The following is a 14,744-nucleotide window of genomic DNA, read 5'->3' as shown; positions in this document are numbered from 1 at the left end:
CCTTGTTGAACCTCATCAGATTTATTTTCACCCAATCCTCTAATTTCTCAAGGTCCCTCTGTATCCTGTCCCTACCCTCCAGCATATCTACCTCTCCTCCCAGTTTAGTGTCATCTGCAAACTTGCTGAAGATGCAGTCCACGCCATCCTCCAGATCATTTATGAAGATATTGAACAAAACTGACCCTTGGGGCACCCCTTGGAGCACAAAACCCAGGACCGACCATTGGGGCACTCCGCTTGATACCAGCTGTCAACGAGGCATGGAGTCACTGATCACTACCCAATGAGCCCGACAATCTAGCCAGCTTTCTATCCACCTTATAGTCCATTCATCCAGCCCATACTTCTTTAACTTGCTGGCCAGAATAATGTGGGAGACCATATGAGAAGCTTTGCTAAAGTCAAGGAATAACACGTCCACTGCTTTCCCCTCATCCATGGAGCCAGTTATCTGATCACAGAAGGCAATTAGGTTAGTCAGGCATAACTTGCCCTTGGTGAATCCATGCTCACTGTTCCTGATCACTTTTTTTCTCCTCTAAGTGCATCAGAATTGATTCCTTGAGGACCTGCTCCATGTTTTTTTCAGGGACTGAGGTGAGGCTGACTGGCTTGTAGTTCCCCGGATCCTCCTCCTTCCCTTTTTTAAAGATGGGCTCTACATTAGCCTTTTCCAGTCATCCAGAACCTCCCCGGATTGCCATGAGTTTTCAAAGATAATGGCCAATGGCTCTGCAATCACATCCGCTAACTCTTTTAGCAGTCTGGTATGCAGCGCATCATCCGCATAGACTTGTGCTCGTCCAGTTTTTCTAAATAGTCCTGAACTACTTCTTTCTCCACAGAGGGCTGGTCACCTCTTCCTCATGCTGTGCTGCCCAGTGCAGTAGTCTGGGAACTGACCTTGTTCATGAAGACAGAGGCAAAAAAAGCATTGAGTACATTAGCTTTTTCCACATCCTCTGTCACTAGTTTGCCTCCCTCATTCAGTAAGAGGCTCACACTTTCCTTGACTTTCTTCTTGCTGCTAAGATACCTGAAGAAACCCTTCTGGTTACTCTTAACATCTCTTGCTAGCTGCAACTCCAAGTGTGATTTGGCCTTCCTGATTTCACTCCTGCATGCCTGAGCAATACTTGTATACTCCTCCCTGGTCATTTGTCCAGTCTTCCACTTCTTGTAAGCTTCTTTTTAGTGTTTAAGATCAGCAAGGATTTCACTGTTAAGTCAAGCTGGTCACTTGCTTTTCTGAAGTCCAGGGTCTGTATTTTGCTGCTCTCCTTTCTTCCTTTTGTCAGGATCCTGAACTCGACTGTCTCATGGTCACTGTCTCCCAGGTTCCCATCCACTTTTGCTTCCCCTACTAATTCTTCCTTGTTTGTGAGCAGCAGGTCTAGAAGAACTCTGACCTTAGTTGGTTCCTCCAGCACTTGCACCAGGAAATTGTCCCGTACTTTCCAAAAATGTCCTGGATTATCTATGCACCGCTGTATTGCTCTCTGAGCAGAAATTGAGGTGATTGAAGTCCCCCATGAGAACCAGGGCCTGTGATTTAGTAACTTCTGCTGGTTGCCGGAAGAAAGCCTCATCCACCTCATCCCCCTGGTCTGGTGGTCTAGAGCAGATTCCCACCGTGACATCACCCTAGCTGCTCACACTTCTAAACTTAATCCAGAGACACTCAGGTTTTTTCTGCAGTTTCATACTGGAACTCTGAGCAGCCATACTGCTCTCTTACATACAATGCAACTCCCTCACCTTTTCTGCCCTGCCTGTCCTTCCTGAACAGTTGATATCCAACCATGACAGTACTCCAGTCATGTGATTTATCCCACCAGGTCTCTGTTATTCCAATCACATCATACTTCCTTGACTGCCAGGACTTCTAGTTCTCCCTGCTTGTTTCCCAGGCTTCTTGCATTTGTGTATAGGCACTGAAGATAACTCGCTGATCATCCTGCTTTCTCAGTATGAGGCAGGAGTCCTCCCCTCTTGCGCTCTCCTGCTCGTGCTTTCTTCTGGCATCCCACTTCCCCCTTACTTCAGGGCTTTGGTCTCCTTCCCCCGGTGAACCTAGTTTAAAGCCCTCCTCACTAGGTTAGCCAGCCTGCTTACGAAGATTGCTCTTCTCTCTCTTCGTTAAGTGGAGCCCATCTCTGCCTAGCACTCCTTCTTCTTGGAACAGCATCCCATGGTCAAAGAATCCAAAGCCTTCTCTCCAACACCACCTGCATAGCCATTCATTGACTTCCACAATTCGACAGTTTCTATCCGGGCCTTTTCCTTCCACAGGGAGGATGGACGAGAACACCACTTGCTCCTCAGACTCCTTTATCCTTCTTCCCAGAGCCATGTAGTCTGCAGTGATCTGCTCAAGGTCATTCTTGGCAGTATCATTGGTGCCCATGTGGAGAAGCAGGAAGGGGTAGCAATCTGAGAGCTTGATGAGTCTCGGCAGTCTCTCTATCACATCGTGAATCCTAGCGCCTGGCAAGCAGCACACTTCTCGGTTTTCCAGGTCGGGATGGCAGATAGATGACTCAGTCCCCCTGAGGAGAGAGTCCCCGACCACCACCACCCACCTCCTTCTCTTGGGAATGGTGGTCGTGGAACCCCCATCCCAAGGTCAGTGATTCTCCTGCTTTCCAATCAGTGGAGTCTCCTTCTGTTCCCTTCCATCAGATGTATCATCTAGTCCACTCTCCGCATTAGTACTTGTGGAGAGAACATGAAAACGGTTGCTCACCTGTATCTGCATTGCTGGTACATGGACGCACCTCTTTCTTCTTCTGGAGGTCACATGCTGCAAAATTTCTTCACCATCCCTCTCTCCCCTCTGCACAGCCTGCTCCGATTCTTCAGATCGTTGTGCCCGTAGAAGCATATCTTGACATCTGTCCAAGAAATCTTCATTTTCTCTTATGCAACGCAGGATTGATACTTGTTTCTCCAGACCTTGAACCTTCTCATCCAATATGGAGACCAGCTTGCACTTTGTACAGACAAAGTCGCTTCTGTTCTGTGGAAGAAAAACAAACATGGCACATCCTGTGCAGGGCACAACAGCTGATCGCTCACCATCCATATTACCTTCCTTCTAAGAAAGGGAATAGTCTACTATGGGAATAGAGGAGACTATTACAGGGTGGAATTGATTCATTTTCTTATAGTGAGGAGAACTGATGTAGGAGGAATTGATAGATTTATTGTGGCCTACAGAGGAGGCAAACTTTGAAGTATTACTTGGGAATTTGATCAAAATTAATTATTTTCTCCTTCCTCTGGCCAAAATACTTTTGATAAATATATTTAATAAGTTCTGTGTTGCTGTTTTTGGCTAAATTTAGAAGTTCATGATATTGTAGGATGTTGGTAGCATTCATAGCCAAGCACTAATTTATAAGTATGTGTTATTTGCAATAATCAGGAAATGGATCCTTGATACATAATACTCAGGATGAGACCTTGACATTTGGTTTGTTAATGCTCAAGATATTATATGCTCAGAAGGGTTAGCAATTAAGAAAAGTTGTACAAAGTATTTCCACGGTTCATTCAATTCAATAGCATATTGTGTCATGTCTTTATTTTACAGATATGCAGGGGAGTTTAGTGATCTAGGCAATGTTTTGGCCCTTCGTACATTCAGGGTTCTGAGAGCTTTAAAAACTATTTCAATACTCCCAGGTAAGAAGCCCAGATTTTTGAATATTTTCTCCCAACTGTAAGTGATTCTCTCCTCCAACCATTTCATTGGTTTTGCACGTCTTTTGTCTTTTTTTTATCTGAGTGACTTTGTGTTACAGAAACAACTGAATTTGTGGATCAGGGTGGTGTCTCAGGATTGTTGGCCCAGTCAGAATAATTTAAGCACTGGAAACGATCTGCCATTTTATTTATTTTGATCATGTCTTTAAGCATTTTGCTTGATTTTTATAATATCTGTTATGCAGAAGGCTGTTCTAATTGTTCTTGTTTATCATTGTTTGACTGTGCAATGTTCTTAATGACTCAGCAGACTTCTGTTTATAATTAATATTTATTATTATTGGGTCAAATCCTATTCAGTTTTTACTCATTCCTTAATCAGGCAAATCAATTAGGCATTTGCAGGTTAACTGTAATCAAATTGGATATGATTGATGGGTCTCTTTCTGATCCCCTTGTATTATTTTGCTGTATGTATCTAGTGTTTACAAGTCCTCCCAAAGTAGCATCATTGCAAATTTAATTAGCAAGATATTTATTCCCTTTTCTAGATTATGAAAATCAGATTCTCCCTGGTCCTTGCATGGCTGAGGGTACAATTCATGCAGGAAGGACAAAAGGAGCCTTTCCCCCTCCACACAATTGCTTAGACTAGAGGAAAAACTTCTTTTCTTATTTTGATTACTTTTGTTTCATCTGGACTATGTTTGTATTGAAAAGATACATGAAACACTGGCCAATTAACTATGACCTTGTGGCTGCTGTATGTTTTGACTCTCAAAAAGAACGATACATGTGTTCCAGTTTTTTAGTCCTTATACTGCTGAATTTTCTCTCTCTAGGACTGAAGGTCATCGTAGGTGCACTTATCCACTCTGTTAAGAAGCTTGCTGATGTGATGATCCTGACCCTTTTCTGCTTGAGTGTCTTTGCCCTCATAGGCCTCCAGCTCTTTAAAGGCAATTTGAGACATAAGTGTGTCAGGAATTTTAACTCCACCAGTGGAACTATTTATTTGGATGACAAAAAATGGAGCTCCTTTGATGAGTTTATTAATGATACAGGTACGTTGTCTTCTTGTTTCCTTTTACCATGGTAGATTTTATATATATTTTGACTCCTGCACTTCAAATTATATTGAAAATACAGATGAACTGCTACCACAGGACAGTGTTAGTCTTTAAAATGCCAGAATGGTTTGCAAAGGTCCAGGAATGATTTCTACTATTGATGCTACAATTCCTTTCTTCCCCCCAGCCCCATCAACCCATTATTGGAAACAGTGTTTACAAAGTTTCCAATAATAGTCATCTGTGTTTCCCAGTATGATACCATAGTAACTGAAATGCATATTAGCTCATTCTTTGACGTAATTTACAGAAGTTCCATCTTGTACAGTGTCTTGGTAGTCCATCGATCCGATGATGACAAATCTGTGCAGATCATCTATTGTTGGTCTCATGGTGTGCCCTCTGATGACTGTACAAGCCAATTCTAGAGGTGCACCTTTTGCTGCAGATGGTGCATGGGAAGTTCATGGTCAGTGGATTGTGCGCTGCTGATGCTCTGTGACGTCGTTCGCGTGCCTCTTGTAGACGCCGGGAGCGGTCTTCCTCAAAGGTGATCCAGGTATTTCTAACTGTTGCACGCCACTGTGTTCTGTCACTGGCGGCGTCCTCAAGGTCCCTAGGTTTGATACTGCTGTACTGCAGATTGGCTTTGATGGTGTCCTTGTAACACTTCCGTGGACGACCTATATGCCGGATGCCCTGGGAGAGCTCACCATATAGAAGCTGGCGGGGGATTCTGTTGGCATCCATGCGGCTGACATGACCGGCCCAACGTAGCTGTGACTTCATGATCATCATTTCGATGCTTGTCATCTGGGCTCTCTTGAGGACCTCGAGACTGGGCACTTTGTCTTGCCAGCGGATCTTCATGATGTTGCGGAGGCAGCGCATGTGGAATGCTTCAAGCTGCTTTATGTGACACCTATATAGTGTCCATGTTTCGCACCCGTACAAAAGAGTTGAGAGAACAGCTCTGTACATGTAACCCTTCTGCCTCTCTAAGTTGGCAGCAACAAGGGCCGGGTTCAGTATCCAGGGGTTCCGTTTCAATAACACAATGACCTGGGACAATTACCTACCACCCCCCCCCGGGTGCCTCTAGGAGGCAATACTTCCCCACTCGCAAGCACAGAGTCAGAGTGTAGCAAAATCCTTTTAATAAAGGAGGGAACCAATGCGGCATCACGTTGGAGAGACACCACAAACAGGACTATACACAAACCATAAGCAAAAAACCCACCTCTAAGTTCATTTGGCACTGTCCTTTCCCCCTTAGGGTCTTAAGTCCAATCACCCCAAAGTCCAACAACCCAAAAGTCTCTGTCTCTGGTCAGTGTCACCCCAGAGTTCAAAAGTTTATCTGCAGAGTTTTACCCCCCCCCAGCCTGGGTGGAAATGGGGGGGGGGGCGCACACAGGGTGTTAAGGGACACCTTACGTGGGTCAGGGCCGACTGCCCCGCTTCTCTGTGGAGTTCTGCTGCAGCCTTCACCACGACTGGCTCCACTCCACCAGCTGTGCTGTTCCTCCAGCAGACCCGTGAACCACGTCAGCCGTCCCCGTAAACCGCTCCACACTGCTCACTGTTCTATGGGCTGCTCCAACATGCTGCAGACTGCTCCGCTCTGCCAGCCGCTTAGTGATCGATCTTCAGGCTCCCCCACTCAGTGATCTCAGCTCAGTAAGCTTAGCTCTTTTAGTGATTTCAGCTCGTAGTGGTTTCAGCTTATAGTAGGGGAGCCCCAGTGCCACATTGGCCCAACGGGAATTCAGGTCAGCAGCCTCTAGATGGACTCCTAAAGGATTCAAAATTAGCTCTGCTCTTTAACAGTGGAAAGAGGAGGATGTGCAATTGGTGTTCCAGGCCCTCAAAAGGGGCCCATACCATCAGGTACACACACCAGTCCCCAGCCTCTCTCCCTTCACTGGGTTTTGGAACCCATGTCCCTTGTCTAGCAAGTGCTATTTAATGTAGGTTGAGTCATTTCTGTCATAAAGCAGTCTCATAGTTCCTCATTCACATAATTAAGGTGACAGCACTTTTTTTCCTTCCTGCTCCAATAACAAAGAAATTGGGGATCCCACAGCTATGAAAATAACCATCCCAGGCTGCTGTGTGTTATGCTAAGTGGAGTTGGTTTACCAATGCAAATGCACATTCTTGAAATTCCTTTGCCCACTCCTCATAATTTACCACTGGATGTCAGGGTAGAGCTCATCCTGACTCTGCTTACATACACAAGCAGTTTTGTTGACATCCGGATGTTGTGGTGGTTTAAAACTTTGACACGCAGACAGCCAAGTGCCTGGCTTGCTTTGGATATTTGTGCATTGATCTTATTATCCAGTGATCCGTCACTGGATATGACAGTACCCAGGTATTTAAAGTTCTCCACTACTTTAAGCTGAGTGCTGTCAATGGAGATACTCGAGACAGAAGCATTTGATCCAGGTGCAGGTTGATGAAGAACTTCTGTCTTTCCGAGGCTGGTAGTTAGTCCGAAGAGTTGCGAGGCCTCAGCAAATTTGTTGACAATGTGTTGAAGATCATTTTCAGTTTGAGCCATGAGGGCACAACGTCGGCAAGGAGTGCATCAAGAAGGAGTTTCTGCACTGTCTTAGTCTTTGCATTCAGGCGACGGAGGTCAAAAAATGAACCATCATGCCAGTATTTCAAGTATATACCTCGATCCAGATCTTTCATTGCATGGTTAAGGACGCATGCAAAGAACAGGTTAAATAGGACAGGAGCGAGAACACATCCTTATTTCACGCCGTTGGTGATGTTGAAGGGGGCTGATGTGGCTCCATCAGAGAGTACTTCGCCTGTCATGCTGTCATGAAAAAGGTGTATCATCTGGACAAATTTTCTTGGGCAGCCAAGTCGTGTTAGAATGGTCCAAAGGGCTTCCCTGTTGACGGTATCAAATGCCTTTGTCAGATCTAGGAAGACAGCATACAGGTGCATGTTCTGTTCAATGCACTTCTCTTGTATTTGTCTGACAGCAAACACCATGTCGACTGTGCTCCGGCCAGGTCGAAAACCACATTGACTTTCAGGTAGATTTGCCTCGGAAATACTGGCTATGAGGCGGTTCAAGATGATGCAGGCGATGATCTTCCCAGCAACGGAGAGGAGGGATATGCCTCTATAATTTCCACATTCTGCTTTGCTGCCTTTGTTCTTGAAAAGAGAGACAATAGTAGCGACACAGAGGTCCTGTGGTATGTTTTCATCCTCACAGATGCTGATGATCACACTGTGGAACGCTGCTAGTGCTGCTGGACCTGCTGCTTTGTATATCTCTGCTGGTATCCCATCTTTTCCAGGAGCTTTTCCTGAACTCATCTGGCTAACAGCTTTCTTAATCTCATCTATAGTGGGCGGAAAGTCAAGATCTGTCAGAGCAGGTTGTTGTGGAATTTCATTGAGGACATTATTATTCACGCTTGATGGTCTATTGAGAAGGTTGCTAAAGTGTTCTCGCCATCTTTCGTTGATGCCTTCTTTATCTTTAATCAGCGTTGTGTTGTCTGATGAGAGCAATGGGGTGGTCCTTGGTTTAGAAGGTCCATAGACAGTCTTAATAGCACTGAAGAACATCTTTGAGTTGTGAGTCTCAGCATAGTGCTCAATTTCTTTGGCTTTGCTCTCCCACCAGTTGTCTTGTATCTGACGGAGGTCTTTCTGTGTTTTGCTCTGAAGGTACTTGAAATGGTCCCATTTAGACACTGAGGAGGGGTCATTCTGCCATTCGATAAAGGCTTTTCTCTTTACTTCCAGTGCTGAGCATATTTCTTCTCGGTTCTCATCAAACCAATCCTGGTGTGTTCTTTTCTTTGGTCCAAGAGATGTTATTGCTGTGTCAGTCACTATCTGCTTGAACTGGTCCCACTTTTCAGTTACAGTACCGATCAATTGTCCGTGGGATGTCAGTTTGTCATCAAGACTCCTCTGGAAATTGTTGAAACACTGAGCATCCTTCAGTTTGGCTATGTTGAAAGCAGGTCGCACATGCTTAGGGCGTTTGTGCCGAGAGGGAACGATGTGAAGTTGAAGAGACTTCCTGACTAATCTGTGATCTGTCCAGCACTCTGTGCCTTGCATTACTCTGGTGATCAGTACGTCTCGGATGTCTCGCCTTCTGACAATGGCATAATCTATCAGATGCTACTGTTTGGACCTAGGGTGCATCCACGTCATTTTGTATTTGTCCGCTTGTCGGAACAGAGTGTTGGTAATGGTCAGGTCATTTTCAGAGCAAAGGCTCAAAAGGAGTAGTCCATTGCTTTTCATTTTGCCTACACCATGTGGCCCGGTTACTCCTTTCCAGTTCTCGCTGTCAGCTCCGACTCGGGCATTGAAATCTCCAAGTAGGAGTAGTTTGTCTGTTACAGGTGTGGCCTTGATCAGTCTGTCGAAATCTTCATAGTATTGTTCCTTTGAGTTGTCAGAGCATGTTAGAGTGGGTGCATATGCACTGATGATGGTGGCATGACATTTGGCATTTAGTGGGAAGCGTAGTTTCAGCAATCTTTCATTGATACCCACTGGAAGGTCTGGGAGTTGATGCATCAATGAGATTTTTATTGCCAGACCAACTCCATGTATTCTGTCCTCTGTCTCAGTCTTACCCTTCCAGAAGAAGGTGTAACCACTTTCTGGTTCACTCAAGGAACCTTCCCCAGGCAATCTTGTTTCACTTAATGCCGCTATATCCATGTTGTAGCGGGCTAGTTCTCGAGCAATGAGAACTGTCCTTCTCTCAGGTCTTGCAACAGCTTCTCGATCCATGAGGGTACGAACATTCCATACACCAATGGTAAGTTTCCTCAAATTTTTCTTTTGGTTTCGGCTGCAGGTTGGGTTAAACTGCCAGCCACAGCTTGCTGGCCAGTTGTTGTAGGGCACGCAATTTTTAGGCCACCTTTTCTAGGCCTCTCCCTTACTAGGGTGAGCAGTGCTGTCCTGAAGAGGGCTGCTCAGACGCCTGGGATGCTGCCGGGCAACTCTGCTGCCCCAGATACAGAGCTGGACAACCACCTATCCACAGGCTGCCTGCGTGCAGGATTGGGACTACGACTCCCAGTGGTAACCTCCACCTGTCGCTTTGCCCCTCCCCCATCGCCGCAGGACTTGGGTGGTATGATGATGATGATTGATGATTTGCACAGGACCTGTGCGTGAAAACTTTTTAAGTGGTAGAGCTGTTGCACGGGAGCAATCCCACTCTCTCGACCTTAGAAGCCAGACACCAATGGTACAAAAAATCGTCACGACTGGTAACTTCTTTGGTTGCAGTGGATGGCCTTGACGTCTTTCGTGCCTCGTCAAGCCCTTCGCTGTCCACAAAGCATTGCAGAACTGCCTTCTTGGCCATTGGATCTTAGTGATCTCTTTCACCCAGTCTGCCAGAGCTGACGTTGCATGTGGGGTAGGCATATCCCTAATTCACTGAGGGTTTGAGTCCCATCAGTTACACTCACCTGGTTTAGCCGGCCTGTCGAAGCCGTTGCCCGGGGTGTTGCCACTGCGCATGCTGCAGCTACTTGGAGCCACAAGTGAGAGCTGAGTGACAGGTGGGGACCAAAGTGGATGGACCACCCTTGAAGGGGTATGACAAGTCCCCCCATCAGAGGTACTACCCCTCCCTGGGCACCCCATACACCCCAGTGTACTAAGCAGTTATATACATACAGTTTGCTGTACATTTAAGAAGTCTGCAGATTTATGTGTGTTGATGTGGACTGTGAACAGTTTTAGCTGAACTAAATATTCAGCTAAAATGTATGTTTTTCCTTATAAATAAGTTGTATATCTCTTTATTCCATATGTGTTTCTTGACTACAGTTAGTGCTGAAAATATGGATGAGTAGTGGAACACTATGAATATGGATGAGTTGAAAACACAACAAAGCATCTTCAGAGGAAAGAAAGAGTGTAGGTGCATCAAGGGAAGAAAGAGCTTTATGAGGAAAAATATCTCAAAATACATGAGAGAAACAACATGAGAAAAAACATTTGCATGTGCTGAATCTGGGGAAAGTTTCACCACTGAGTGAAATCTCCAAATACACCAGGAAATTTAGACACAGGAGGAACTAGGTCCCTTCCAGTTCTAGGAGATTGGTATATCTCCAATTATTACCTTTTATTACCTATCAATAAGCACTGTGTGTGGAGAAAACTATACTTGTAAAGGAAAAGTTAAAATACACAAAAGAATCCACCCAGGAAGGACGCCTTTTGCATGCACTGAATGTGAAAGATTTACTGAGATGGGATCTCTCAAAACTCACCAAAGAATCCAGTCAGGAGAGAAATTATTTACATGGACTGATGGAGGGAAAACCTTTAGTGGTAAGGGAATTCTCAAAACCCACTGGAAAAATCCACACAGGAACCGAGTCATTTACAAGCAGGAATATAGGAAGAGCCTCACTCAGAAGGCAATCTCTAAAAATACTAGTGAATTCACACAGGAGAGAGATCTTTTCCATGCAATGGATGTGTAAAAGCTTTGTCTACAAAGAGGAATTTCAAAATACGCAAGAGGAATAACATGAAACAGAAACCACTGACCTAGCCCTCATTTTTTTCTTTTAATTTTTAAATGTTCCTTTACAAACATTAATTTTGCTGTGTTGGACATAATTTATATTTCATTGTAGGATACACATTTGTGATTCATAGTGTTGCCCTTCCCCTGAGGTGTGGCTCAAGCCTCTCTGGGGACACTTACTACTTAGAGTGGATTCTCCCTTTTCCTTGCATGGGCTGGTCCTGGGCTCTTTATTGTGTTGTCTGGTGCCTCCACCCAAGGCGACTCATCACTGTGCCCAGGGCACAAGGGGTGCTGTCTTTTCGAAAAATGACTAATGCTGATAATGGGCAAGGAGTATAAAATCCACTACATAATGGCAGAATAAAGCACATCTACACAAAGCAGAGCAAAGAAATGACACACCCAGAAATTATAATATAACAAAGGAGGTCTTTATTCAGAGCAGGACAATGGCATCTGGGAAAGGAAAGCCCTTAGGGTTAACTTATAAGTACTAACACATCAACAAATTTCCCACCTCCCAGCACTCACTACTCTTCTCAAACCACAGCTCCCTCCGTGGCATCTTCCCAGCCAGATGGCATGCTAAGGTTGAGTTCAGAGAGAAGTGCTGCAGTGCTGTGAATATTGGCCAGCGTAAACAAATGAAAAAGGATCCTCTTAGAGTGTCTTCAACTCTGGATGGGGCAAGGTCATCTCCTGGCTCTTTAGTCTGGAGTTCTGGGGGTCTTGGCTGGCCTTTGGTAGACAGTGCTGAGTTGGATTGCTGACACTCTACACACTGCTGTGGATAGGGGTGGAACTGCCTGAAACCATGCACTAGATCCCGCGGCAGTTCAATTCCCTTTCTGGGGAGTGGGAGTTAGAGACTTCCTGAGCGGCTGTTGTACTTTTTCAGCTCCTTGTCCTCCCTCCACTGCTTCCCTCCTACTGTATGTTGAACTTGGTCATGTTATGTTACCTTAAAATAAATTGTAATTTTGGAGCATCAGAGTAGCACAATTTGGGGGGCTAGAGCAGTGCAAAGCAGCCAAAGTCCATTCTAGGTCCAGTACTATTAAATATTTTCATTAACAACTTGGATACTGAAGTGGAGAGTATGCTTATAAAATGCTTACAAAGTACTAGCAACCCCGCAGAGGGGTTGCTAGCACTTCAGATGACAGATTTAGACTTCAAAATGATCATAGTAAATTGGAGAATTGGCAAAGGTGAAAATAGTTCCACTTAGTAGAATTTCCCCTTCTGTTCAAAACAAGATACTTAACAAAGAAAAAAAAGAAACTTAATAATTGGTTATTTACACACTATGCAATGAAATCAGTAAGATGAAAGTCAATAAAGTTAAGTGAAAAGTATGACACTTAGGAAGAAAAAAATGAAAATAACTGGCTAAGCAGCAGTACTGCAGAAAAGTAGCTAGGGGTTACAGTAGATCACAATTGAATCTAAGCCAACAGTGTGATACTGTTCCAAAAAAGTCAAATGTCATTTGGCGATGTATTAAGTATATTGTATGTAAGACATGAGAGGTAATTGTCCCACTCTTCTTGGCACTGGTGAGGCCTCAGTTGGAGTACTGTGTCTAGTTTTGTACACCACACTTTAAGTAAGATGTAAACAAATTGGAGAGGGTCCAGAGTAGAGCAACAAAAATGATGATAGGTTTCGAAAACATGATCTATTAGGAAAGATCGAAAGAACTGGGTATCAATGGCTGTTAACCAGGATGGGCAGGAATGGTGTCCCTAGTCTCTGTTTTCCAGAAGCTGGGAATGAGCAACAGGGGATGGATCATTTGATATTACCTATTCTTTCATTCCCTGTGGGGCACCTAGCACTGGCCGCTGTCGGAAGACAGGCTACTGGGTTAGATGGACCTTTGGTCTAACGCAGTAGGGCCATTCTTATGTTCTTATGTTTCGTCTAGAGAAGAGAAGGCTGAGGGGGTATGTGTGCTAACAGTCTTCAAATATGTAAAAGATTTTACAGTAAGGATGGTGATCAGTTGTTCTCCATGTCCACTGTGCATAGGACAAGAATTAATCGGATTAGTTTTCAACAATAGAAATTCAGGTTAGATATTATGAAAAGCTTTTTAACTATAAGGATAGTTAAGCAGTGCAATAGGTTTCTTGAGAAGGTTGTGGAATCCTCATCTTTGAAAATGTATAAGAACAGGTTAGATCAGAGGTTCCCCAACTTTGAGGCATGCCCCCCTAGGAGGGTGTGGAGGAATGTTCGGAAGGGCGCAATGGGGCCTGGGCTAGCCCTCACGGGGGGGTGAAGAAGGAGCACTAACTAGTCCTGCCTGACCCCTAGCCATGCCCCGGCTCTCAGCCCCGCCCCCAGCCTTGGCCCCTGGCCATGGCTCTGTTCCTGGCCGTGGCCCCAGACCCGCTCCCAGCTCCAGCCTCTGTTCATTTTCCTCCTCACCCCACCCCCGAGCCACAGCCCTGCTGCTACCCTAGCTCCCGCGTTATATCGGGGTGGAGGTGTATTATGGTTTTCTCAACTACAACAAATGTATGGATTATGTTGATAAGCTTCCACAATAAAATAGGGAGGAGTTTAAATCCTTAGTTTTGGAAGGACAGCTGATAGCTAGAATGTCATTATAGGCAGCTCTGGAAACTGTTAAGTCTGCTTCATGAACTAGGCAACATCAGTAGTTATGAAGTGGATGTCTTGGCTCCAAAGTTCAGGCATTCCAACAGAGGTTCAGTTAACTGTGGAAGGTCTTCCCTTTGTGGTTCAGACCTTTTCAACCCTAAAACCAATGACACTCTCCACATGTTGAAAGGTCCCCAAGCCACACTTTGCTCTCTTATAGTGTATACATCTGCAACCAAAAGAAAACAAAGGAGACCTCATAGCTATTCTAAACAGAGAACATCATATGCATTTTCTTTTACCAGAGAAAAACAGAACTCCATAAAAAGAGGAAGTGTTTCCAAAGAGAAGAGTTTCTGCACCAGCCACCTCTCAATTCTACCCTGAACCTACAAACATCATTTTGACAGGTTGGTCAAGATTCGCACCACAACCATTTTAATAGATATAGACCCTTCTTCCACTCCATTTGGGAACCATCTACACTTCTTCCCAAAATTATGGGACTCTCTAACAGACTGCAGGAGACTGAAGATTGTCTCAGTACTTTAGTCCATACAGTCCCATTCTGCACTTGCCCCTCACCCCCTTCTGATGCCTTTTCAGGGACCCCTTTCATGAGAGACTATTACAGCAGGACCTAGAAATACTTCTGTCTCTCAGCGCAATAGAAGAGGATCTACAGGAATGCAAGAAGAAAAGTTTCTGCTCCAGTTAGTACCTTATACTAAAGAAGAAGGAGAGAATGGAATCCAATTTTGGATTTGAGAGGGCTCAGCATTTTC

The 14,744-nt window shown here is 44.8% G+C and overlaps 1 protein-coding gene and 1 long non-coding RNA gene across 2 annotated transcripts in view; one reads left to right on the top strand and one right to left on the bottom strand.

Moving 5' to 3' along the window:
- The window catches only part of LOC123362849 (sodium channel protein type 5 subunit alpha-like), a 169,369-nt gene that overhangs the window by 77,740 nt on the left and 76,885 nt on the right, over positions 1–14,744 (top strand). Inside the window, exons 8-9 of the mRNA XM_045003355.1 lie at positions 3,599–3,690; positions 4,554–4,775. Coding sequence (XP_044859290.1) covers positions 3,599–3,690; positions 4,554–4,775 — 314 coding nt within the window. The remainder of the gene's footprint in view (positions 1–3,598; positions 3,691–4,553; positions 4,776–14,744) is intronic.
- Positions 11,962–14,744, bottom strand: part of LOC123362851 — a 109,952-nt gene continuing 107,169 nt past the window's right edge. The window contains exon 12 of the long non-coding RNA XR_006576602.1: positions 11,962–12,307. This is a non-coding gene — a long non-coding RNA (uncharacterized LOC123362851). The remainder of the gene's footprint in view (positions 12,308–14,744) is intronic.

This window comes from Mauremys mutica, chromosome 2, assembly GCF_020497125.1.
Source record: "Mauremys mutica isolate MM-2020 ecotype Southern chromosome 2, ASM2049712v1, whole genome shotgun sequence".
NCBI lineage: Eukaryota > Metazoa > Chordata > Testudines > Geoemydidae > Mauremys > Mauremys mutica.
The sequence above is the reverse complement of the archived record's forward strand: the minus strand, read 5'-3'. Positions and strand labels throughout refer to the sequence as shown.